This window comes from Thamnophis elegans, chromosome 5, assembly GCF_009769535.1.
Source record: "Thamnophis elegans isolate rThaEle1 chromosome 5, rThaEle1.pri, whole genome shotgun sequence".
Classification (NCBI taxonomy): domain Eukaryota; kingdom Metazoa; phylum Chordata; class Lepidosauria; order Squamata; family Colubridae; genus Thamnophis; species Thamnophis elegans.
In genome coordinates, this window is record NC_045545.1 from 63,702,729 (window position 1) to 63,730,596 (window position 27,868).

General features: G+C 40.3%; 2 protein-coding genes across 2 annotated transcripts in view; both read right to left on the minus strand.

Moving 5' to 3' along the window:
* Positions 1 to 2,613, minus strand: part of ARL8A (ADP ribosylation factor like GTPase 8A) — a 42,133-nt gene extending 39,520 nt beyond the window's left edge. The window contains exon 1 of the mRNA XM_032217955.1: positions 2,192 to 2,613. Coding sequence (XP_032073846.1) covers positions 2,192 to 2,314 — 123 coding nt within the window. The 5' untranslated portion in view covers positions 2,315 to 2,613. The remainder of the gene's footprint in view (positions 1 to 2,191) is intronic.
* Positions 2,614 to 11,821: 9,208 nt separating this feature from the next.
* PTPN7 (protein tyrosine phosphatase non-receptor type 7) lies at positions 11,822 to 26,937 on the minus strand. Its single transcript, XM_032217280.1, has 10 exons — positions 26,853 to 26,937; positions 26,163 to 26,393; positions 22,113 to 22,296; positions 21,060 to 21,144; positions 19,182 to 19,258; positions 18,948 to 19,085; positions 17,027 to 17,137; positions 15,033 to 15,190; positions 14,750 to 14,863; positions 11,822 to 13,612 (listed from the first exon to the last, which is right to left on the minus strand). The coding sequence occupies exons 2-10, from the start codon at positions 26,252 to 26,254 to the stop codon at positions 13,519 to 13,521; spliced, it is 1,053 nt and encodes a 350-aa protein (XP_032073171.1). The 5' UTR covers positions 26,255 to 26,393; positions 26,853 to 26,937; the 3' UTR covers positions 11,822 to 13,518.
* Positions 26,938 to 27,868: the final 931 nt, after the last annotated feature.

Sequence of the window (27,868 nt, forward strand, 5' to 3'; positions counted from 1 at the left end):
AAGGAGATGAGTATTTTACTTATCCAAAGGTGTCAGCTAGATAGTATTACTTATCCAACTTGATAATCAAAATACTTGGATGGTACATTATCAGAAAATCCCAGACCTTTAGGGTAGATTGAATAATCAAGAAACTACTTCAAGAAAGTATTGTAATGGCAAGCCATCTCTATATGATTGACAAGAAAATTACAAAAACATATTCATGAAGTCACCAAGAATTACAACTTAATTCAAAGAAAATATTTTTAATGCCTCGGATAGTGTAGGAAAGAAAATTAATATCAAGCACATTAAAAAATGCAGGTACAAGAAATGGCAGGGACCCTCACTAATTATTTGCAATATCCGTGGTTTGTCCAATAGCCAGTGCTGAATCAGTGAGCAGTAACAAAGCACATCATGTTTCACAGATTTTCCTATTTAGCATATTATCAATTTATTCACTCAGATCTCCAGTATTCAGAAAACAACATCGAACATCTTAGGAAATTATGTAGCAATAACTACAAATTTCCAGAACAAACAAAGCAGTAACAAAAGAGAGAATACCAGTTAGCATAAATTCTAGAGCACAGATTTTATTCAAAATAAAGTATCTGAAAATATACCTTTTAATTTAGAAACATGTTAAATTTGAGTTTCCAGTATTAGCTACAATAAATTATTTACAATATAAGTTAAAATATTCTGCCCCAAAACACAAAAATGCCAGTCATTATTTTTTTTAAATAAAGAAAGCTTGTCTCTACTACTGCATCTTAAAATGGCTCCATTAAAACTACAGTAATGGGAAAATATAGTAGGAAAATATGCAATCTTCATGCCTACTGTTTTCTACCAACTAAAATGCTCAGTATTCAGAGAAGCTGCCACATGAATTTGATCTGATCCATGCTTTAGTTTTCTTCCCAGGAAGAGGATAAGATCGAAGAAGTTCAGTTTTACAACTGACAAGACAACAGTATAAATATGAAGGAATAAATATGCAGGGCCAGCTACGTGGGAGGCCCTGAAGACGGAAAGCTTTGGATTGCTATCAGTATTCCCAATGGTCAATGTTCTCCATCCCATATGCTCTCTAATGTCTTCCTTGGCCCTTTCCATAAATGCATACTTTGAAGCCATTACTGCAGATGCATAGGAGGGAGGCAGGAGAGAAAAAACCTGCAAGGCAGACGAAGTCAAAATAGCCAGAGTAAGGATATTTTCTGCAACTGTACAGTTATCATTCCTCAAAGCAGCCTCTTAAAATGTATTCCTCCAAGATATTTCAACAGCAAATCCTACTGTAATGTTAAATTCACTTAAAATAAAAGATCACTCACACACAGATGCATGGCACATACATAGTGTTAACTGACATATTGATTGGGAAAGATGGGAGATAAAATTACCATTCACCACAGAAGATGAAACAGCATCCTTCTACCACCACCCCACCCCCTCCAGGACCTACTCAAACATACATTTCAGGCACCACAAAAGCAGAAGACTATCAAACCAATCAAATGCAGAGGGGACATTAAGAACTGAAGTATTAGGATACATTAGGATAATTTAAAAACAAAACGCAACATTTGTTTTTCCTTTTTGTGATCTCTTTCGCATCTCAGGACCACCATCTGAGACAGTGGGTGGGGTAGTGGATAATGTGACCTGAAAGGCTTTGCTCATGTTGAATACGCTATTTCCACTGATATCGTGGAAGGGCAAAATAGTGTGAAAGGAGAGCAACTACCCTTTTTTTTTGCAGAAAAAGGGAGGATTTCATCACTGGGAAGAAGAGGAAAGGAAAGCAGCAATGTCCCCTTATTAGAGAAGTGGGTAGATGGCGAGATGGCTTTCCTTGAAAGAATAGGGTGTGCTGATGGAGGAGGGAGGGGGCTTTTATCTTTCCCTGGGCGGAGGAAGGCCTTTAAGGCTGAGAGATGCTCAAGCATGAGAAGGTGGCAGCGCCTTCATCGGGGCCGACGTTCCCCAACGTGTTGCCCACCCAACACTCCCCGGGATCACGGCACCAGCACTGTGAGCCAAGGCATCCGAAGGCCTACCTGGCAATCTTGGGAGCGGTAGTCCCATTACACCTAGGCACATCTGGACGGCACCGGCCCGGAGAAGAATGTTCGGTGCTACCCCCACCCCACCCTCCACCGGCCCCCGCCGTGATGCTCGCCACCCGGCATCTTACCGCGATCACGTTGACGAAGGTGGTCTTGCCCGAGTACTGCAGCCCCACCAGGGTCAGCTCCATCTCCTCCTTCCAGAAGAGCGCCCGGAACCAGTCCAGCAGCTTCGTGAAGAGCGCCAGCATCGTGCCTTCGACTCCCGGCCCCGATCGTTCAGCGCAGCCAGGCCCAGCGCCTTTACTCTTCCCCCCCCGGAACGATCCGGCCTTGCCGCTACAGCCGCCGGGGTCTTGAGCTCGCCTCGCTCCAGTCGCTCAGCAGCCGCTGATGGGTGGGGTCAGTCAGCAGCTCTCCGGCCGGGGTGGAGCCGCTGATCTCGACGGTCTCTGGCGCCCAACCCAGCAGTGGCCTCTAGAGAAGCGGAGGACTCCGCGCCGAGGCGAGGACCTCGATTCCTTCTGCCGAGGCCTAGGACGCAGTCGGACGTCAGATCTACTTTGCTTTGCGGTAGAAGCTCAAGATCCGCCAGAGCCAATGGCTGAGGCAGGCTGGCGTTCGTCTGACACACGCCAGCGAGTCACGTTTCAGGGGGTTGTGTGAAGCCGACCGTGTGATTAATTTATGGTTTACCGGCCATACGGGGAACCTTCGGAAATTAGCTTAATTGAATAAATCACGGTTAAATTAAATCAAGGGTAAATCTGTTGTGCAAGAACACAGCCATTCGGGCAGCGCTTGTTAAAGCTCGGAATTGTTGCACAAAAACCCATTTCTGATTCAGAGAAATGTTCCTGTTGTAAGAGTAAAAAAAATAAATTGTAGATGCCAGTTTGCCACTTGGAGCTTCATTTGTGTCCCACTTGGTAAGTACAGGCTATTGAGGAGGAGGCAAAAAACTAGGGCCTTGAAACAGCCATTGCTTTATTGCAGAAAGAAAATCCCAGCTGTCTTGGAGAAGGTACTTACCTTCATCCCTTACCTCTCAAGGACTCAGCAGTTTGGGATTCTTGTTGCCCTATCATCAACCTTCTCTTTTGCAGGAAGATGGTAGAGAAGCTAGAGGGATGGTAATTACAAACAACCTTGGGAAAAGCAGATTGTGTGGATACACACACAAACACACACATAATCCTCTGTCAGGATTCAGATCTGGATCTAGATACAGTACAATTACTGCTCTAATGAATAGTATGTGGTGGGGTTTATGGGAAATGTGACCATCCCTGTCCTCTAGATCTCTCAAAAGTCTTTAGTACTATACTCTCAAGGGGACACGGTGGCTGATGAGGTTAGAATGCTAGGCTAATGATTGGCAGCCTTGAGTTCAAGACCTGTTGCTGCTGCTGAGTGGGGTGAGCTCCCGTTACATGCTCCAGCTCCTGCCAATCTAACAGTTCGAAAGTGGGCGACCACAAGCCGATAAATAGGTACCACTTTGGTGAACAATTTCTTGGAAACACGAAAGGCACTCCCAACTGGGCGTCCCCCAGGCAACTGGTAAATCCTTTCCACGGAAGCATTTGGGTGCTTCCAACACAGAACCACAATATCCTTATTAACTACTTACAATGGTTGAAAGATTCTACAGGGAGTCCTTGACTTACAACCATATGTTTAGGGACCATTAGAATGGCACTGTAAAAGTGACTTATGACCAGTGCTCACACTTATGATTGTTGTAGTATCTCCATGGTCACATGATCAAAATTCCTGTGTTTGGCAACTGACATATATTTATAATAATTGCACTATCCCATGGATTTAGTCCTATCTATTTGAACCTATTTTCTCCATACTACAAATCAGGAGTTCCAGTCTTCCTCAAAGGAGTTACTACTATGAAGTCTGATCTTGAGTCTGTTGGAATATACAAAAGTAAGAATACTTCTTGATAGAATTCCCTTTCCCTTGAAATGCAGTTCAGTTCTTCTCATCTCTGCTTCAGGAAGAGATTAAACACTTATTTTTATACTCAAATGACTCCTGTTAGGATTCTGGTTTTACAATTGGTGCGTTTGGATTTTTTTCTTGCTGTTGTTTTATTATTGTTGCTTATGAATTTTATATTTTTGGAGATCTGTATTTTTGTAATTGTCAGATTTTATTGCTTATGTTGTCTTACAAGATTAACTAGAAACCTGGTTTTACTGGGAGAAAGCAGGGTTTATATATGGTAAACAAATAAATATGAATACTTAATCAAACCAAATCATCTAAAATTCAAATATGGCTAGCATTTATTCATGAATTTTACAAGCAGTTTTTGAAAAATATATGTGACCTGTTTGTGCAGGTGTGACAATTTGATGGTTTCAACTTGTTGTCTTAGAAAAATGGCAAAGAAAGACAAATAGCAGAAGCTACTAAATGAAGTGGAGTCAATCAGTTTAAATGTTATGGTTCATTTGCCATCTGAAAGATTGCTTTAATCAGGTTTCATTCTTCAATACGGTAGTGTAATTGCATGTCTTCCTTCAAATTATGCTTTTTCAAAAGCCTTTAATTTCTGCTTCCAGCTATAACTCTTGTTTTCTTCACTCTTGCCAATCAGGGTCAAAAGACACTTCAATTCTAAACCATGAAGAAATACAAGGTACAACTTATCTTTTGAACTATTGCCATACTGTAAAACAGAATTCAGTTTTATGGGATCTTTGATTTCTGTTTTTAAAAAGCGAAGCTCCATCAACCAGATAAAGTAAAGGTAATGGCTTAAGAGATAAAGCCAGCTGGTTTCTGCACTCCTTAAACTAAATCCTGAATGATCTGCATACTATATAAAAATACAAATCTGAATTAGCACAAATGAGGAGTATTATGCTTTAATTATAGGAGTAACAGCTATTTTGTTCCCACTGAAAAAAAATGAGCTCATTGCCTTTTCCAAATCCTTCAAAAACTAAAGGAAGGCTGTTATTTAGTTTCAACCAATCTGTACCTTAGAAAGTTAGGCAAAATAGCATTGTCTCTGGTTAATTATAACTCTAACCTCTCGACTAATCGAATTTATATAGCTGCCCATCTCACAAATGTGATCTTGGGAAGTCTACAATAAAACAAATGTTAAAAACAAGCATAAACAACTTCTAGAAATAATTAACTATACATAAAATTGTGAGAGAATGGACCCACATCCTATATAAGTAGTCCTTACTTACCAACCACGTTTAGGACTGTCAACTCCATTGCTTAAACAACATGGTCAAAGTGAAATGCCATGTGGCGTGCTAACTTACATCAGTTCCAGTTGCGACCCTACCTGAACCGGGAGGCCCTCACAACAGTCACTCGGGCCCTCGTGATTTCTAGGCTGGAATACTGCAATGTGCTCTACATGGGGCTGCCCTTGAAGAGCATCCGGCGACTTCAGCTAGTGCAGAACGCAGCCGCGCGAGTGATTGCGGGTGCACCCCGATTCACCCGCATTACACCTATCCTCCGCGAGCTGCGCTGGCTACCTGTCGATCTCCGGATGCGCTTCAAGGTGCTATTGACCACCCATAAAGCCCTACATGGCAGTGGATCTGGATACTTGAGAGACCGCCTTCTGCCAATTACCTCCCTACGGCCTATAAGATCTCATAGGTTAGGCCTCCTCCGCATCCCATCGGCCAGCCAATGTCGGCTGGCAACCACAAGGAGGAGGGCCTTCTCAGTAGCGGCCCCGACCCTTTGGAACGAGCTCCCCGTAGAGATTCGTACCCTCTCCACCGTCCAGGCCTTCCGCACAGCCTTGAAGAACTGGCTCGCCCGTCAGGCCTGGGGATAAGGACCATTACCCCGCCCGAATGTTGTATGCATGTTGTGTATCATTTTTATTATGTGTTGTTGTCTTAGTACTGTATTGTATTGTATTCCCCTCTCCCTGGTTTCTGTGAGCCGCCCTGAGTCCCCTCAGGGAAAAGGGCGGCCTACAAATAAAATCAATTCAATTCAATTCAAAATCAATTCAGTTCCACCTGCTATCATTAAGCAACTCACCTGCAGTTGCTGAGCATGTTACCTAACTGCAACATTTGCAATTCCTGTTTCCTTCCCAATTGAGTTTATTTTTAATTATTTTTTAATTATTGAATTTATATTGCTGCCTATTTGCACATGGCAACTCAAGGTGGCTTACAGAATATAAAACATCATTTAAAACAATAAACTGAAAACAATAAAAAGGATCAAATAATATAATAATATAATGTAATGTAATAATATATTATATTATATTACATTACATTACATTACTATAATATTATAATATATAATAATATAACATAACAAATATAATCACCCCTTGCCCCGGTGACGGCAGATCTCACGAGCCATTTAATGGGCTCCATCCCGTTCTGGGTTCCCCAGGCCCACTAGCAAAACCAGATCTTCAGCACCTTTTGCTTGTTGGAAGCCCACTGACAAGATTGAAAAAGGCAATTATGTGACTGTGACTGTGAGAAGTTGCAAACATTATAAATGTACACCAGTTGCTAAGTGCTTAAATGTGATCACATGGCCATGGGGACCCTATAGTAGCTTCAATTTTGAGGATCTGTCATAAATTACCATTGTAATTTTGAATAGTTGCTGAATGAGTGGTCAATAAGTGAGGACCACCTGAATACAATATAGCCATCTTGTAGGCTCCCTGTCTCCAGGCAATTGCCCAGGCTATAGGAGAAACCTTATTTTTAGAGATTTTCCAGAAAATTAATATGGTTGGAGCTAAACATTTCCAGATACCTTCCATGACAGAAAAGGCTCATCCCCTGGGCATCAGATGGAATTTTTTAGCAGACTGAACCCATAACCTATCCTTCCTGCCAGATCTGATGGGACAGGTAGATGATATAACAGGGGAGATGGTCCAGCAAATGATCTGATCCCATTTCATGTAATTTTAAAGCTCTAAAGATTCTAAAAAGATGGAAGACCAATGCTCTTTAGTGATTTTATTATATAATGACATTAACCATACAGCTATGAGTAAAATTCCTGTGATATTTAAAATCTTTAAGAATAAGGATTATCTTTCCACAATATTTATGCAGTAATAATGCTGGTTAGATTTACAGAACAAAGTAACCTTTTCACTAAGTCTACCAAATGGGAAACTTGTTATTTTAAGAAGTATATCTGCCATAAAACTATGGCACCTCCAAATAGTGTAGCATTATGGCTGAAATAAAAAAGAATGTATTTTTAGAACATCTTCTATGGATGTGACAGAAACGAGGTCCACCTTCTCTATTTGCATAATCCTGTCATATCTAAGGAAACTATTCCATTTCCAGAACTCAGCTCCTAATCCTTTTCATGCCTGAAAGAAATACAGATAATCCTCATTTAGCGTCTGCCCCAGATAGCAACTATTACTATTGCCATTTACAATGATGATGATGAATGTATGCATTTAAGATCTTTGCAGCATCTTTCTTTCTCAGTCTGGTATTTGCCAATACAGTGAGTTAGTATGCATTATCCAGTGCCTGATCTGTGTTTTTTCTTTTGCTTCCAGCCTTGAAGAATAGTGAGATTGGCTAAACAAGTGATCTCATTTCTCCCTAGCAGTGTACAGTATTCCTAAAAAGTATTAACCACAGGTGAACAAGCACAGCTCTGTGATCTCAATTGTTAATTAGAATAGAGGGCTTAGTAGGTTTGCAGCTGGTGCCTGAAATTGATAAGACCCTGATCGGTTTCATAAAGGTTTTGTTTGCCTCCTAAGCAGTTTGCACTTACAGCTGTGAAATGCTGTACAAAAAAAAAACAGCACCGGTACATTTTTTTTAATCTATATTTCCGATTGTGTGCCTGCTTATTCTCTTTGCTTCCTCTGCAATAAATACAAATGCAACCATCAATTCTCTTCTTGCTAATGATCGCAGCGTTGAGGTGGATGAGTTTTCCCCATCTGCCTGGCTTTCTCATAGTTGAGTTTGTATCAATGGTGGGATTCAAATGTTTTTTACTACCGGTTCTGTGGGTGTGGCTTTATGGGCGTGGCAGAGGAAGATTACTACAGCTCCTCCTGTTCAGGGCAACAAAAGAAGATCACGTGGGAAGCAGCAGGGCCAGGGCCAGCCAATTTGCCGGTTCTCCAAACTACTCAAAATTTCAGCTACCAGTTCTCCAGAACCTGTCAAAACTGGCTGAATACCACCTCTGGTTTGTATCCTGGGAAGAAAAAAGACTAATAAAAGGGAGACAATAAATAAATACTTACCCCTTCATACAAGTGTAAACAATGCTAGTTTAAAATACAGTATGCAATATCTTCTTCCATATCTCATCTGTAAACAAAATTTTAAGGCTTCATCATTTCAGTATTGATATCAGCAAAAATCCGTTGAAGGTATCGCAGATAACAACATATCTATTTTAGCCTTGATCAAAAAACCAAATTTAAAACCTTTGCTTTTACTTCTGATAGTCTTGATCTTTAGTCCCTTTAGGGATTGGATAGAACTTCAGAGAAAATATTAGAATCGACCAAGATTTAAGCATGGTAAAGGTTTTGGGAAGCTCATCCTTTGTGTGCAGGTGGCTGGATGCCCCAAAGCCTAGCAAGAGTCAAGTGAGGTTTGCAACCTCCCAATAGCCAGCTGATTAGAGCAGAGGCCCAGCTCCAGTGGTGAAATCTAAATTTTTTACTACCGGTTCTGTGGACATGGCTCGGTGGACATGGCTTGGTGGGAGTCCTGTGACTGGGTGGGCGTGGCTATGTAGTCATGTAACTGGGGAATCAAAAGACAGAAACTCACTTTAACAATGTCCTGCTGGAGCAGGGTTGGACTAGATGACCTCCAGGTACCTTCCCCTGGATTATCCTCTGAAGCTACGTCTAGTGCCAGGTTTGTAGTCTTTCCTTTCTCTCCTTTTTCCCTCCCTTCCTCTCTTTTTCTTTCTTTCTCCCTTCTTTCTCCTTTCTTTTAGGGAAGCCTGCTGGGAGCAAAAGCAGATACCCCACCCCACGTTTCCAGAGAATCTGTAGTTAAAGAAATGCTTAAAATGTTTTTTTTTTTTAAGTTCCGAAGTTCAGCTATGCAACGTTCTATCGTCGGAACTGTTGGGTTTTTTTTTTGTTTTTTTTACTTTTTAAAGTATTTTACTACCGGTAGCATTTTACCTCTGCTCCCACCAAAGCTTGTTTGGAACATGGTTTTGGGCCCTAATCTAGGCTCTTCTTTCCTGCTGCTGTTTTTGGCTTTTTGCTGCTTGTCTGCTTCCTTTATGGACTCTGCTGGTAATGGGTTTACCGGGGTTTCCTCCACCCTTGAGCTACCCCATGCTTGCTTAATGACCTGCACATTCATTTAGTGGTGATTTCAAGGAGAGCAAGGGGGTGGGGGCATTAAGTGAAGCTATCTCATGTAATGGTTGTCACCATTTGTGACCATAATGGGCAAACTCCATTACAGTCATAGATTGAGGACTACCTGTATACATACACACAAACAATCCTACATGCTATCAATTCCAGGAGACCTTGTCCATTATTCTTTGAAATACTTCTAAGGTGATTCAGGCTAGTTGATTTGGAAAATCCACTAATTTTTAGGGTCAGAAAGAACTGCATTGCACTCCTTTTAAAATTGCAAACTTCCCTTCATTTCATAGTTTCTCTTGTTACCCTTGTCTCAGCATGCAAGGACATTCATCTGCTCTCCAGAACCCAAAAGAGCATCACACTGGTTTGTATTAACAATAAACTGTGGAGTTGAAAGTTAATATTTTTTAAAAGTAAATGTGATTAATTAGGACTTTGATTTTTATTTTTAAATCATGTGTCCTGGGTTGATAGGAGATTACATAGAATCAAAATGGTTGGGATTTATGATGCCCTTTGATACTGTAATTCAGTTTAAAGTGATCCCGAGTAAGAAACCATAAAACAAAAAGGAACATAGACCAGGATTGATGACAAGATCAAGGCGCCAGCTACAAGACTGAAGCTGATTGACTATTTATTGCTGATACAGACTTGGGGTTTTTTCGTGTCTATGTAATGTAATTAATTATTCATGACTGTTGATGCACCTTTTTAACTAGTATAATACTACTATATCATCTATTGTTGGGGCTGTTGGTCCATTTGGCCAGGAGCTCAGTGATTACTATAATAGCGTGTTTTAATAAAGAAAATTGGTTTCAGTTCTCCATTGCTTTGGTTCATTTTTCAGTAGACCTCTTTTTTCCACAACAATGTAGACTATTCATGGATAGTAAGCAGCCTACAACAGCAACAAAGGCGGGCCAGACATGGATTGCATTCACAGTTTACGTCATGATTCTTTTAGTTATAGCATGTGAAAAGGTCGCACTGTATGGATTCAGACACATAATACTTATAAACCACGACTATGTTCATATCGGGCTAAAATCAAGCAATATTCATTAAGCCTAGGGATATATATTTCAAAGGCACCTATGAATGTTTTTTCCTGTTTACCCACTTATTCTTTCATAATTCTTTTCACTTGTTATTTCCGCTCAACCCATTTTCAAATGGAAGACTCTTGGGATCTATCCCCTTCTCATCTGTAACAAGGTAGATGGATTATATAAATGAGAAAGTATGATGCACCTTCTAATCCTCAGAGGATTAGAGATTGCTAATGTAATTTTTCTACTCTGCACAGGAGAAACATGTGTTCCAAATTTCACACCATAAAATGTTCACACTATAAAATAAATTTATTGTGGCAGAATTTATTCTGAATGAGAAAATTTTGGCTTTTTGTGAACTGCTTGTTCCAATATCTCCCCCCTGCTTCCACCTCCTTCTTTTCTTTTCAGCTTCACTGAATACTTTAACAAAGCATTTATGCGTAAACCTTAGCAACTGCATGCTATATAAATACTACCTTCTAATATCCTAACCTGTAGGGTATATAGAAATGTCCTGCTTTTATGCACAATTAGCATGAGATAACCACTGCTTTGGGCAACTGCTCCTAAATTCAAAAATAAGATTAAAAATACATTTTCAAAGGCATATGAATTCTTACTGTCAAAAACACACCGCTTCATTTTAAGATAAGCTTCAGGAAAACTCATGCAAAAAGTATTTCTATCACAATTAACTAAGATTTCTTTTTTGATTATTCTCCATTTTGATCAGGTTAGATTAGTGATGGCGAACCTTTTTGGCACCGAGTGCCCAAACTGGAATGTGTGTGCACACATGCACGCATGTGCTCGCTGGAGCCCTGAAAACTCAAAGACCCCCTGGCCAGTGCTTATGTGCGCACCAGGCACCTGGTCTTCTGGTTCCTGGCATGCACATGCATAACAGCCAGCTGGTCTTCATGCATGCCAGAGCGCCACAAACCTGAAGACAAGGTGGCATGCGCACCCGCCAGCTGATCTTTGGGTTTTGGCACTCCAGCATGTGTGAAGATCAACTGGTGCGCGCCAGAAACCCGAAGAGCAGCTGGCGATAGCGTATGTGCCACCTTCGGCATAGGTGCCATAGGTTTGCAATCACGTGGATAGAGGATAATTTCCTTAGTATTTTCTTCATATAAAAACCACAGTAGAAATAAAGAGGTCAGTGACTACATTTTTATGCTTTAAAGTGGAATGTTAAAGATTCATGCATGCAAATTATTTATTATATTGGGGTCACTAGCCTTGCTTGGTGGGAAAAGATCAGAAAGAATACAGCGCAACTTTATTCTTTTAACAAATATGGTTTACTTTTTTCTACAGTGAGAGAAAACATAATAAAAACATACAATTCAGAGGTAGAACATTTATTCTGTATGCATAAGCCCTCCAGATATGGCTAGGCTTGACAATGAATGCAAGTGGTATTATTTGCACATGACACAAAGTACATACAGTACTGTAATCTGTAACATCTGCATGACAATGTGACCTGTAATATGTTATTGTGGATTTTACCAGACACCTGAAAATATGGCTGGGAAAGTTGGTATCCCCATTTCAGATAATATCACCAATGCTGAGTAAAGTGGATTAGCGCTTTTGCTTATTTTAAGTCAACTTCCTATGTATTTTAGCCCTAATTTATTAGTTACAGAGCATCTAACTTATACAAAACTGGGGATGGAAAGAAATATATTACAATATGTTTTCCAATTTTATTTAAGTATATAAAATATGCATATTTTATATAGTCATCCATTTGAACATAACACTAGCAAGCCAATAATACATTCAGCTAACCTATTGTGTGTTAATGCTTACAGACTGATTGAATATTTCGTAGGTTAACCATATATTTAAATTGAATATTTCGTAGGTTAACCATATATTTAAATCGCCTCTACATGGAAGTCTCACTTTCTCATTTAAAGTACCTTGTTTAAATCAGGCTGTATTTCATGACTGAATACAAACCAATTAATTCAATTTATAGGACTTCTTAACTCCATAGCAATCCTGGACACCCTGTATTAATGAAATAATTATAAAAGTAAAAATACAATCACAAGCATCTGAAGAAAAGAAAACTGTTCATTTTAAGTTAATAAAACCCACAGGTTCTGCAACCCAATTCAAGGCCTAGAGAAACAGTTAGATTTTAAGTGTTTCTTTCAACTCAGATGGGATAAGAGCCAAACAAGTCTCAGGGAAAATGTTCCAGAGAGCAGGTGCTGTGACCAAGAAGCCATATTTCTTAATTTCATTACATGACACTTAATTGACCTGGAACATACAAGGATAGCCAACCCATTGAATTGTGATATGATGTCACAACCATCATGTGACACATCCATAATGTACACCATAGTAGTGCATTCTGGACTAGTTGCAACTTCTGAGTGTTTTTCAAGGCAGCCCTATGTAGACTGCATTACAAGAGTCATATGTGAGATGATAGAGTGACTAACTGAACAACTATCTAGTTCAGGTAGGATTATAATTGGCACACAAGATAGACTTGTGCAAAAGCCTTCTTAGCCATAGCTGTTACCTGCTCCTTAAGTAGGAGATGTGAGTTTAAGAATACCTCCATATTGTGTACCAGTTTTGAAGGGAAAACTGCAAGCTTATTCATGGATGCCACTGCTCTCAAGGGATCCAAAACCATAACCACTCATTGTCAGGATCAAGCTTGAGCATTTTGCTTCCAGAATGTCCACACCTCCAGACACTGGGAAAAGATGTACAGGGGTGTGTGCGTGTTTAACACAACAGTATTTTAATGAACTTGAAATGAATATTATGTTTTGTAAACATACAGTTCAAATATTAAAAAATGAAATTAAAACTCTACATCCAGTTAAATTCCTTTTATATAAAACCAACAACCTAACAGTTCTTGTTTGAGCTATGGCATATATTTCAAGGCTGAAATATAAATACTATCTTGATATCAGGAAAAGGCTCTCCAAGCAGTGTCAAGATATAAACAGTTCCACAGCGTGATGGATTAGTTGTCTGTGAACTCGGAAAGCTGTGAGGCATACATAGCAAGTATATGATGGATAAACTGGTATTGTTCACTGGTTTGTATCATTCCACCTCTGCAAACAAAGAAAATCATTTAAATATACTGGGAAGAACAATACATTTGTTTTGCAAACAGTGGCTATCTTAGATCATTTACAATCTTTGCAGACCATAGCAGAGCACCTTACAAAGCAGGTTGAGAATTACATATGCTTTGCAAAACAATTCAATTGCAAATGCCTCTTCAAGAAATTGCAAAAAATCTTGTAAAATAAAACATCTACAGATTAAATAATGAGGACTGAAACTATAACCTTTAAAACTTCTTAAATAAAACTAAAATAGCATTACTAAACAGATTGGATCCTGCAACATTATCCTGAGACATGTATATTTGGCTTCATTCATAAAGAATGCATTCTTTAATGTATTTGATATATAAAGAATTGCATATATTTCTTGGCACTGTATTTTGCTCCATGATCTCCTGAAGCACAGTACAAGTTGCACTAATAATGTTATGTCACATTGTCATACATTCTTGTATCACATTTAGAGCTATAACATTTTACCACAAGTGTTACATTGAAATAATTTTAATGGGGCTTGGTAGGTTACTTGATTTATCACAACTCTATATAGAAGTGGAGATTAAATCTAATGTAACAATACATAAATAAGTTTATTACTGGATATCATTTGTTTGGTGCCTTTGTGTATAAGGTGACAATACAGAATAAGACAAATACAAATCTTAGATTGAGATATGCAAAGTGAGTCTGATTTGTTTAGGAATAAAACTTACTTATTTCTATGTATCTACTGAAAAGATGTCATTGGCAGTACCAGATCATGAACCCTATTATGTTTCCTACAAAAATGCCTGGGATACATGACTCACCATAAACTGGCTTGTTACAAAAGCATTAATGACCGCTGTGATTTTGCTTGAATACTTAACCAACTAATTTCATTACTTTCATATCAAATTATCTGCATTTAGGAAACTACATTTATCAAGATGCTTCCAAACAGCTTCAAAGTATGTACTATAGCATGATGTAGAAGTTTCAATACGTTTAACTTGATTGGAAAATATTGTTAAGTGGATAGTATACATACAAAACAAAAAGATAAGCTAACTAGAGACCCCTTCAGTTTTTCTTGAAATAGTCTCAGAACTTCGCCTATATACCGCTCTTCATCCATACCTGTCTATGCGTAGCTGGCAGACAATTCCCAAAATATCTACTTCTCCTTTGTCCTTTAGTTGCTGGCATCCAATCTGAATAGCAATAAAGCAGCCTGTCCGTCCAATGCCTGCACTAAATAGAACAACAACTACATGTCAGATTGCATTTTTGGTGATATGAAGGAGAAAGGTGTAGAAATATATCTGACCATCAAAAGTGTTTGCTAGATCTGTAGTTGCATCATTTCAGAATGGAGATTTCAAATATCCAACACTATGGAGCTACAAGAAGAATTTCTCACCTACAGTGCACAACAATTGGTCCCTCGTTTTGGGCAGCCATTAGAATTTTCTCCACCTCAAAAATCAAATGCAAGAGCACCTTGGCTGATTCTGGTGTCCTCTGGTCTGGCCAGGATGAGAAGACAATGTGTTTCACAGTGCGAAATTCGTCTTTGAACTAAAAATCATGATGAAATACAAGCTAGCATTACTTTTACTCTTTCAAGTATTCACATATATGTGCCTGCATCTATCCAAGAGAGAAGATATCAAGGTACTTATTGGAATTCCAAAACATACAGCTACACAAACATCTTTAAGGAGACAAAAGTCCTGAGGGGAAAACACCTCCCTTCCTCACAATAACCTCATGACAACTAAGTGAGTGAATGAAATGCTAAATGAAATGGTCATTAATAATTTTAGACAGAATAAAAATTAAGTGGGAAATTAAATGAAAGGGAATATTCTGTCTACAAATAGAAAATAAAATAGAAATAATCCAGATTGCAAAGTTTTGTGCCTGGTGCATTCATATACACTAATAAGTACCAGAAAGGAATTTCTTATACAGCCAAAATGGTACCATCATTTTGGTACCATATATCCATGTATGTATGTATGTATATAATACAGTCTATAATAAAATAGATATAATAATAGATATATAATGCAATAACATAAAATATTATATACATAATAACAAAGTAACAAAGCTCAAAGAAAGAAACATGAAAAATAATTCAAAATAAATGGTTTATTAAGAAAAACAAAATGTATACCGTGTTTCCCTGAAAATAAGGCAGGGTCTTATTTTCTCTTGACATCCGAAATATGGCCTTAGCCTTATTATCGGGGGGGGAGTATTGTTTTCGAGCAGCTGGTAAATGGGGTGGTTGAGAAGCGAGGCACACGTCTTACCTTTCCAGCTCCATCACATTCCTTACCGTTGTGTCCAGGAAAACACCCTTCTCGTGAGTTCAATAAACTCGCGAGAAGGGCTTTTTTTTACAAAGTGTTTCCCAGGATACAATGGCAAGAAACACAATGGAAGTGTAAAGGTAAGATGTTCTGGGACGCAATTTGGGGGTTGGTAGGTGGGGCAGTGGATGGGGCAGTGTGGAAGCTCCTGCAACCTGCCTATTCCTTTGTCAGAACAGCAAATCTCCACTACCTGCCAGAGGATGAAACGGTGGGAACCAAGCACCTTCCTGTGCCTCGAAAGCAGCTTCGCCCAGGTGCTGGTATGGGGATTGGTGATGGCAGCATGAGGGTGTGGATGATGCCCAACCTGCTGCAGGCCTGGTGGACAGAGTAGCTGAGATTGGCCTTGTGTGGCCGCCATCTGCTTCATCATCAGCACCACGTTCTGGCACTGCTGCAGAGCCGCCTGGAGATCCGAGCCCAGCGGCAGCGGAAAATGCTCAGGCACTGGTGGCATGAAGTCCCCCGGCAGGATAGGGGAGAGCAACAGGTGGCTTTCCAAAGCGGCTGTGCATGCCTGCGACACCACCACTCCACGAATTGAAACAGGACACTGGTGCGCAGGAATTCTGCCTGGCCAGGAGAGCCGGGGGCAGTGGCTGGCTTCCCGAATAGTTGAGGAAGCACCCGCCATGCAGGCAGCAGGCGCTGGGTTCCGGCCTGAAGCCACCACCGAAGTGGGAGACTGGTGCATGGCCGGCCAGGCAGCGGGCTGCCAAAGAATCTATGGATTGGCTGGGCCTGGCCAACTCCAGAAGGCAGCTGGGGGGTGCATTGAAACCATCAAAGCCTTCCCCGGACAAAATCAGGTTCATGGCAGGGTCATTTTAGTAGTTGGGGGGGGGGTATTTTAGCCCATGTTCTGAAAAGCCCGATTGGGCTTAGTATCAGGACATGTCCTATTTCCAGTAGCAGTTTAACTTAAGGGGCAGGTTTTGACAATACTTGCATAGAGATTTGGAGGGAAGGGTGAACTGTGCAGGAAAATCATCCTGCCAAAGCTCTTCTTCATCAATAAAAAAAATTATACCTGCAGGGAAAAGCTACGAATGGTGTAGTCATCACATTCCCAAATGTCTTGCACTTGAATTCTAAATGGTCCATAGGATGCTTCTCTTTCAGGCCAGTAACAGATACATTTCTGAAATTATAAAGGTAGGGATTCTCATCCATAAAGATGTCAACCAAGTGGCTGACACTAAATCCCCAAAGAAAAGAGGAAATTAGAACTAACATTTACTGACCTATCTCCCCATAGCAAATGGGCTGCAGGAGTGGTTCTACAAAGCAAACAATAGCAAGCTCGCTGAGGCTCAGAAACCCCACATGTGAGTTTTTAATGCATTTTCTAAAGCTTCCCTATGGAAAGAAAAGGCTTAGGAAAATCTTAGCGTTAAAAAAAATACACTTGAGATGTAGCTATTAATACTCCCTTGCCACCACATTTGTATTCATTAGGTCTGCAGAGATTTGTGCTGGTTAACAAAGCTTCCAGAAATAATAAAGCCACAATCTCGGCACATTTGCCAGATGTTCCTTTCTTGTTTTTTATTTTTAAACAATTGCGCATGCAGGGCCCATGGGTGGGCTTCAAAAATTTTAGCAAAAGGTTCTTTGCCTGGTTCTGGGTGGGCGTGGCCATGGTGGGTGTGGCATAGTTGGCCTCCTGCAACATGGCGGGGGAGGGGACATTTTTGCCCTGTCCGAGCTCCAGAGGCTTTTCTCAAGCCTCTGTGAGAGCAAAAATGCCTCCCCAGGCTCCAGAGGCCCTCCAAGCACCCTGCACTTACCTGCATCCAAAATGGGCCACATGGGAACTCCTGGGAGGGCTGGGTGGGGCGGGGCCAGCCAGGAGTGGGATTTGGGGGTTCTCCAAACTGCACAGAATCTTAGCTGGAGGTTCTCCTGAAACCTGGTGAACCCCCAGCAGCCCATCCCTGCCAGGGCCCTTGTTTAGCAATAAGTTAAACAATAAGCAATAGGTTTAGCAATAAGCAACCTTCCTGCACATCAGTAGGTGATACTAAAACTCCTTCCAGAAGTCTCATACAACACCTTTCAAAACTTCATGCAGAGGTATCATCCATCTGCAAAGGAGAAACCACTATAAAAAACCACTTCTGCTCTAGAAGTCATTAGTTGAAACTAAGAGAAAGAAAAGCACCAAAACAGGGAAAGAAAAAAAAATTAGTAGGAAAGCAGCTTCAAAATATGAGCAAGACTTTGTAATGGCAGCTTATCTTGCAAAGAGTGGATCTTTACAGAGGCAGAAGAAGGACAGCTTTATAAGTTCATAGGCCAGAAGGGGACATTTAGTGAGTCAAATTTGGCCTGAAACTGGAGTTTTAGGATCTCTGAGTTAAAAGACAGCGTATAAACATTTCATTCAATTCATTTAAATTCGTAAAAATAGCCTCATTACTCCATGAGAAGAAAATAATCCAGAATATTACAAATCTTGAATCTGAAATCTTGCAGAAAATATAATAGCATTATGTGTTCCTCTAGAATAGCCAAAGTATGCCACAATATTACTATGGCTATAGGTGGCTATTTATTAGGTTTCTGAATATTTTGCCAATGTTAGATACTAGCAATTGTTATAATGGTTTCCACCAAGGTCCTCTGTTCCAGCGGGAACAGAGGTTTAATCTCATTGGTCGAAGGGTCTGACAGCTCCCTATAAAAGGGCTGCTGTCAGACTAAACCTTTTCTGGATTGTACATACTTGTTCTGTTACAATAAAGAGCTGCTGTTGCCTTTAGTCTGAGTGTGCCTTTGCATTTCCCAATCTAACAGCCAACTTGCATATAACTATGTACAGATGTTATACTATAGCAATGGCACTGATCTCCAGAAATCCCTTCCAAAGGACACAGAACCCAGGATAAACACAGAAAACTTTGAAACTTCTCAATAATCAGAATTGGTATACATCTCTACAACAATACCTCTTTCGTTTCTTTGAGTTTGGTGAGCATAACTATGAGTGGAGTTTCTTCTTGCCACACCATTGTCCAGAAGTCATTGATTGTATTTAGCATGGGTCCCTGTGTGGCAATATAGGCCTTCTTCTGGCTCGCATAACCCTAGACAATGGGAGAGAAATAACAACTATGAACTAATAAGAAACATTGGAGCCACCATCTTTGTTATTCTCACCTCTAAATAATTATCTGGCTCACCCGGATGTAATTTGCATTTATGTAAGACTCCTCTTCTTGGCTGTTGACTCTCTTGAGACAGACACGGCTCTGGGGATCTAGAGGAATATTTTAGTTAGGTGAGATAGCTAAGGGCTTAATATAGCATTTACTATCAGTTGGGCCAAACTATTCCACAGAAAAATGGTTTTGAAATATGTCTGGTTTCCTATCAGTTTGGTTTGTGGCCCTTATTTCACCCACTTTTCATTACAAATATACAGTTATAATCTAATTATAGGAGTATAAAAGGGATTTCAAAACCCTATATTTAAAAAAAAGATGACAAAAATAAAAAGTCCAGAAGTTAAATGCCTACTGGGCTGAACCAATAGTTTTTCCCCCTGATACCTTGAGTTTCTAAAGTTCCTCTCATAAGTAAAAACAAGTATTATTTTATTTCTCTTAAACTTGGAGGAATGTGCATCCTACAACAAAGTGGCCCAACTGGGAATTTTATTCATCTTTTTTCCACATTAAATTATATTTTCCTTTACAGTCTTGTGCAAGAATGACAGCATCAGCAAGAAATTCTTATGTATGTGTATGAATGCTTGCATTTTATCACACCACAGCTTTAAAAGCAGCCTTCCCCAACCATCCAGGTAACTTGGATTTTACTTCACATTATTTCCATCCAGCCAAGCCTGGGGATAATGGGAGCAGAAGTTAAAAATTTCTGGATTGGCTTTTCCACAATTTACAACAGTTTCAGCATTCAGTGCTTCTCAGAGCAATAAATAATTTTTGATTCCCTGTAACTGAAAGAAAAGGAGCTACAACATGCTCAAAAATAGCACACAAGGCTCAAAAATATAGGAATATGATACTGCTTTATTATACCTATATTTCAAATTTTACCATTCTACTGAAGAATTCAAGTCATCCTTTTCTTTCCTTTTTTTTTCACTGAGATATCCCACTAGAGAGAAATTGTGCTTCCAATTTCCAATGAAACGTTTATTGCACAAGAGCCAAGGTGACACAGTGGTTAGGGTGCACTACTGCAGCCACTTCAGCTGACTGCTAGTTCTGCAGTTCAGCGGTTCAAATCTCACCGGCTCAGGGTTGACTCAGCCTTTCATCCTTCCGAGGTGGGTAAAATGAGGACCCAGATTGTGGGGGCAATATGCCGACTCTGTAAAACCGCTTAGAGAGGGCTGAAAGCCCTATGAAGTGGTATATAAGTCTAACTGCTATTGCTATTGCTAATCATTCTGTCTTATTCATGGAATTCTACTGGAGCCCTTGAATATATTGTCTTCTATTACTTAGAACCTTTCCATGTTTCTTTGATATTTCATACCCAAGGAATGAATGATTCACTTAACTGGTAGCGTTAGGAGTCCTCCATCCAGAAGTACCCTTTGTAACTACTTCATGTTCCACAGTGATGTTCCATGTGTGGCAGGTTTCTCCAGTTCAGTACTCTACATTCCATTTGTCCAACCAAGCATTCTTCAGAACTGTTTGGACTAACATTCCAGACTTCCCACCCAGTATGATATATTGACCCCCTCAGGGATTTCCAAATGCCTATCCTGCTTTTTGTCATTTTATTCAGCGGATTGAAAACTATTTTCTGAAATCTAAAATAGGAACTTTATCACCTGGTATAGAAACATTGACTGACAGCTATGTTCCCTGCTGATATTAATGACAGCTTCAAACTCTGAGCCATGCATCCTCAAGACACCTGACAGGAGATTTTACTGAAAACAGGGATCTGTCAGTGTTGCAGAAACCATGCTCTGCAGTAGGTTATGGAATATAAATCTGGAGTCAAAACTCAACGTTCTTTGTTTTTCTTTCCCAATCCCAGTTTCTTTCTGTTCAAATATGATTGCAAAGTAAACATACTTGGTAGGATGGATTTGTATCTATCCTTCGCTGCCCGACCAGGAATGTTGAGTTCTTCTGGAGTGATGAAGTTTGAGGGGATTTTCTGTTAAGGAGGAATTGCTGAATTAATTCCCTTTTGGCATGGTACCCAGAGAGTTGAAAACAATATCATCAGGGCCTTTTATTTTTTCAAGTAGGCAGTTTCCCAGTCCCATCTTCCCACAAAGAGAGCTCAGCAGAAAGGAGGTGGGGGGAAATGCATAACTCAGAATTACTGCTCTGCTCAGTTGCTGCTGTCTAAGATTCATGACCAACTATACTAATTCAGCCTCAGTGCATCAGGGCAGTGATATTTAAAGTCAAACTTGGTGCCTGAATGGCATGCCAGAGTTCCACTGGAAAAAGTAGGCAGGCTTACGCGTGCACGCGCACACACACACACACACACAAACCTGTTCAGATTCTCAGCCCAGCTAGCAATTTTTACTCTGTACTTTAAGCAGCTGATTCTCCTCTGTGATATTTTTTAAATTTCCATTGCAGTTCAACCCTGTATTTCCTTTTCCTACAATTCCCTCCACTTAAAGACACTTCGCTTTATATTACTTAAGCTTGGTACTAAGTGGTAATTGATTTTTGACATAATCAGTATTCCTGCTCTGGGAACTATCTACTCTACATGCATTACTTGATGTTCAAACACATTTTGAGGGCCCAGCAGAGCATAGTTGCTGTGTGAGAGAGACGAGGTGGGGGTGTGTGTCAGAATGACAAAAGCAGCATTGCACCATTATGCTGCAAATCCTGCCCATTTTGTATGTGCATCAGGACTGCACATATGCTCTAAAGGTTTAATTATTTTGACAAAAGCAGGACGTTTCTACAGATGCCTGAGAGAGACCTACAGATCTCATACCTCTCTACCAGCTATCTCTAGCCTAGGAAAAAGGCTATTTGATCCTGCTACTCATACTGTGAATCACTTAGGGGCAGCAGGAAGGAATTGACGCACTGGAGGAGCTTAAACTGGAATCAAATCAGGCAGTTGGTAGGCAGTTTTGGGAATCTCACCGCAAACTCCTCTTGAAGCTCTTCCAGATTGCAGCTCCATTCCTGGAGTATCTTCTGTGTTAGGACATGACTGGCAGTGTTCAAAAACTGCACTGTGACATCTCTAGGAGTGGAGATTTGCACAATGGGTTCAGTGTTGCTCAGAGAACTCATGTCCAACACCAATGACACATTGGAACCCCTTCTGCAAGACAAAAAAAATCCTGGTTACAAACCATCAAACTAGAGAAAGCAGCCTATGCTATAGCAGCTGACAAAATGAGATTGTTGTGCTGACTATCACAAAAACAATTGTTGTTATCAAAATGATTTGGCCTGAATCAATATTCAGCCCTATCTCTATTAACCACACCCATTCACTTTCCTCCGAAGTCAGGAAGAAAGTATTTCCATATGAGAAGCACTGCCCCCACATCCCGTACCATGACTCAGCAATGGGGCAGGTTAGGGTTGCTGCCTGCATACGCTGTAATAACAGGTAGTTTCAGACCAACAGTTGGAAGAAACTCTGCCATCTTTTCCCTTCCCATCCTACATCACCTATCAATTGGAAAACAAATTCCAGTTGCCACAACAGGACTTCTGCTCTGGTGGGCCTTAGTGCTTTGCCAGAAGAGCCACTCCAAGTTTTTCTGTATGCGTGTATATATATTTGCATCAAGCTTCTGATTTGCTCAGCAACTCAAACTGCAGTGGCTTAATCCTGGCCTGGTCATTGAAAATTATGCAATGGCTTCACTGTTGTCCACTTTATGTTTGTGCAGTAACTCAATGAGCTGTCTGACTTTCAGATAAATTATTTGCAGGAAGTGCATGTTGGAACACATCTTCTGGTCTTTCTGTGCCAATTTCTGTGACTTCCAGAAAGTCAGTATTCTACAGTATGTCAGAACAACCTCGGTCAGTAACAGTCAAGTATCTGGTGCATCTGGCAACTATACAAAAATGGCCAAGGAGACTCAAGAGTTCACCAACTGAATGGTAGCAGGGAGACTTGCAATTACCAAGTGTAGTCTAGTAAATCATTAAAACCTGCAAGGGTTTCTTCCTCCTTCAAACCTAGAATGTCTGCATGGGAGGGCTTATATTAGCATAGGATGGGAAAAATTGTTTTAAACAAAAAGATACCGTTTTGACATTTTCTAAACACTAAAAGAGTGGGGGTTAAATGCAATACCATCAGGAGGGCATTGCACAGATAGGAGCCATGAAAGAGAAGGTCTTCCCTCACCTTTCAGACAGATCCTGTGGCAGGAGAAGCATTTTGAAAAGACCTCTGCTGCTGATTGGAATAACTAGTCCTGTTCATCATGACAGACTCTAAGGTGATTAGTATATTAATTGTCAATGCCAATTTGAAATATATCCAGCTTTTTCAGTATACAGGTATCATATAATTCCCATAGTTAACTGTTGTGGCCCAGCAGGAGCCGTTGGAGCTGCCACCAGACTCCGACAGCGAGGGGCCCTATGAGTTGGCTCTGGAGGATGTGGAGGACCCTGGACAGGGTTCCGACTCCAAGCAGGGCACAGAGAGGCTGGTTGGCCACCAGGAGGCACCTGAGCCTTGGACCAGTGGGGAGGAGACAAGGGAGAGTGATCCGGATGCCAGTAGTGAGTTGTTCCTGGATGCCCGGCACCGAAGGGCTAATAGGCATCAGGAACAGATGCGCAAGTACAGGAGGTAATTGCACTCAGCTGGTGGTCATTAGGCTCCTTTCCAGACTATAAAAAGACTGCTTGTGCACAGGCCCCTCTTGCAGAAGTCAACGCATTGACTAAAAGTTGGAGAACTTTTGTAACTAGCTTGGCAGGCTGGATTGCTGCCAAGGCTTGTCTGAGTTGCTGCTAAGGTCCTTATCTGTTTGTTATGCTTGGCTTTCAGCCACCAAGGTTTTGGTTTCTTGCTAATAAAGTACATTCCAGTTAAGCTTGTCTCGGCATTCGTTACTGGACGGAGGAGGGGGTCAGAACAGTTAACCATACAATACTACATTTTGCACCAGCTGCAATTTCTGGACAATTTTCAAGGGAGCCTTCTGTAGAAAGTGTTAGTGTAGTTAAGTAGCCAAGGCATGGATAACTGCTAACAGGTCTGCTCAAGAATTATGTATTTGTTAGATTTTTTTTCTATTTCCTTTATTATGCTTAATAAGAAACTCAAGATGGTGAACATACATAATACCTTCTTCTTTCTATTTTCCACACACCAACAAGCTTGTGAAGTGAGTTGGGCTACAAAAGAGTGACTGCCCCTGTTTTTACTCCAGCACCTTAACCACAATACGAAACTGGCTTAGCAGCACATCAGTCACAGTTGCTCTGAATGGCAAATACAGTAATAGTTGGGCAGTCAAAAAACCTCTCAAATCTTGAATCTGCTGAGGAGTACAGTCTTATCTAGAATAGGCTTCACTTCTGTTCGCCAAACAATTTTCTCCTTACCAATAGCTTCTGACTTCTAGCATATCTGAATCTAATTTTAGCTTCTACTCACTCAATTCAACTTAATTATAACATTAGTTAGCCTTCAAAGATTATAGTTGCTTTCTTACAATTGGTGGGAGCAGTAGAACTGGGTGTCATCAGCACCCAGATATGCATGCTTTTGTTGAATTATCTCCTTTGGAATGATTAGCTACCCCCCTAATCAGATGGGTTTCCAGGAAGGAAGTTTCAAGTCCTGCCTTTGTTAATGATCAACAATATTTCATCTAATATTTAATGGAAGATTGTCATTGACTTCACTGGGAAGAAGAGAAGCTAAATCAATCACAGCATTAAAGCAATACTTAAATACGCACCAGGTCCCCAGGACTTTGACTACAGAGGTATTAGGACTACAAACCTGAAGAACCCATGTCAAGCCACTTTATGCCAACAAAATGATTGATTAAAATAAAGCAAAACAAAACCTCTACCTCACCAAAAATAGAAGTACATACCGTTGAATGCCACCTGGTCTTGATTAAACTGCTATGGAAACTGTGGTTTTAATATTTACACATTCATGTGTAAATTAGCCACTACAGCTTGCATGCTTAGTTGCATGCATGAAACTAGCTGAAACTAGCTAACTCAGACCTATTCAACAAAGCATATGGTTTGTTATAGTGGTGGGATTCAAATTTTTTTACTACCGGTTCTGTGGGCGTGGCTTGGTGGGTGTGGCAGGGGAAAGATACTGTAAAATCTCCATTCCTTCCCCACTTCAGGGAAGGTTACTGCAAAGTCCCCATTTCCTCCTGATCATCCAGAACTCGGGAAGCAGAGAATAGAGGCAGATGGGGCCAGTCAGAGGTGGTATTTACCAGTTCTCCGAACTACTCAAAATTTCTGCTACTGGTTCTGCAGAACTGGTCAGAACCTGCTGGATACCACCTCTGATTTGTTAGCATAACTTTGTGCTTTGTGAATGAACTATATAACAGTCTATTTCCCTAAATGTTCAGGTAGTTCTTGACTTATAATTGAGCCCATAATTTTGGTCACAGGTCATGGCAGTAGTAAAGCAAGTCACCATTTGACTGAATCAGACACATGACCTTTTTTGCGGCAGTCATTAAGTGAGCATTGTGGTTGTAAAGTAAACACTACAGTTGTTAAGCAAACCCATTGTTCATTATAGGGCTGGTTTTGATGGAAACCAAAAGTAAATGCCGGTTTCCATCAAACATGTCATAAATCAACTCAGGCTAGTTGCCAAGTGCCCAAAATGTGGTCATCTGACTGTGATGGAGAAACGTGGATGTTGGAACTTCAAAGCTGGGTTGTAAGTCCCATTTACAGGATCCATTGCAACTTTGAATGGTCGCTAAGTGACTGGTCCTAAATTGAGGACTACCTGCATCCATTTTAATTTATTTAATCAGCATTCCCAGCTTTATGCTCTCTATTACTCCTATAATTCCCAGCTATGATAACCAGATTCAGCAAAGCTATACATCGTGTTGGAGAATTTTAATTTTGTCTAATAGAAACAGCAGAATACTTAACTTACATCTAGAATCTCAGAACCTATGCATGGAATTTGGAGTACTACTGACTCACCGATCTTGCAGGCGCACATGTTTCTTAACTTCCTGATTGCTGTGGGTAGCCTTTTCCATTCTCAGTTTTCTTCTTGTTTGCTTCTGCAGCATGCAGAAACTATGATTTCTCAGACATGCTGAACAGGCCAGGACTGGGCTCTGCTAGCAAGGATTCGTTGAACTTAGGTAAGAGAGGCCAGTAACCACAGGAAGAATGAAGCTCAATGAAGCCATGTCTCCGAGAAAGCACCTAGAAAATCATCAAGAAAATTGATCATTACTAAGAACTTCACTGTCTTTCTCTCCTCCGAAGGACTAACCCCAAGTACAGCAAACCCCATTTAAATCAGACACACCAGAGCCTTGTCCAGAAGATGCCAGTTAGCTTGGTGTTTTTGAAAAAAATGTTTAAAAAGCCAAAGAGAGAGAAACATTTACAACTCAGTCCAACAAATGTGTTTGGGGAAAATCAAAATCCACTGAATAAAATGGGTACTCTTTGTTTGAGGCTATTGCAGATTCAGTGAACAGAGGAGATCCTTCACTTATTCCTTGCTCCAGATATATGAGGACTGGAGGAATACTATGCAGTTTGTTCATTGCCCCATATTTTGCAGCTTTGTTCCCCATCTTCATATTCCCAAGAAATGATTCCCTTAAACTGAGATGTTCTCCCCTGCCTGTCCTTTCCCATAAAATCCTCTCTCACCTCATTCTGCCAGTAACTTCATCATCTCTAAGGCTTCAACTAGAGTCTGTGGCTCTAGGAGATGTACATGCAGAGTGAAAAGAAAGTGAATACAGGAAATTCCTTATCTCTGAGGCTGGTGGTTGCTCTTTGACACTTCCTCCTCTTGCTCCACCCTTATAGCCACCCACACACATTCTGGCCACAACTTCACAGTTCCTTCCACAGATACCTTCAGCTTCTTGGTGAACTTTTGCAAGGCTGCCTGGACAGTTAGACCCTACCAGTTTTTGCTTTAGGATGATCAGATATTTCTGTTATTTTTACAACCAAGAATGCAGTAATTCACTTGGTATACTTATTGCAGTCTAGAATATAATGCCACTCTATTGACAAAAATACGAATCCCTGACTATGAGCTATTGAGCTTTGTGATATAATAGGAAGCAACATTTTTACTGTGTGTGATTTCATAATTATACAAATCTTGTGAAGTCTGCAGTAATAGCTCCCCTCTGAAATCCTCCCTCTACCCTCTTATGATAGGCTTAATTCCCTGGAGATTTATATTTGTTGGTGCAATTTTAAAATCATGGCATTTTTGAATATAAAAATGTTCTGCGTGTGATTACTTGGGGAATATTTCAACTGGTTATTGAACAGATCTACAAAATACCATATTGGAGAAGGCTGAGCTGGATAACCTAAATATGCAAAGGAAGTCCATGTGCAATATTACGCAATAATGCAATTGGGCAACACAGTTTCAGTTGAAAAATACCACAATGCACATCTGTTGCAGATGATTATTAGGAAACCTCTTTCTATTCTAAGCAATGAAGCATAGGCATTTCAACAAGCTATAGCTCTTTAAAAAGGACATTGGCAAAAAAATATTTAGCTGACAAATGTGCTGGAAAATATATCAAACAATTTTTTTAAGAGGATTGTATAACATTTTGGGAAATTTTTCCTGCCAGACTTGGTATTAATGTTTGCAACCTATTTTGAATATATAGTAAAAGTGAAAAATCTTC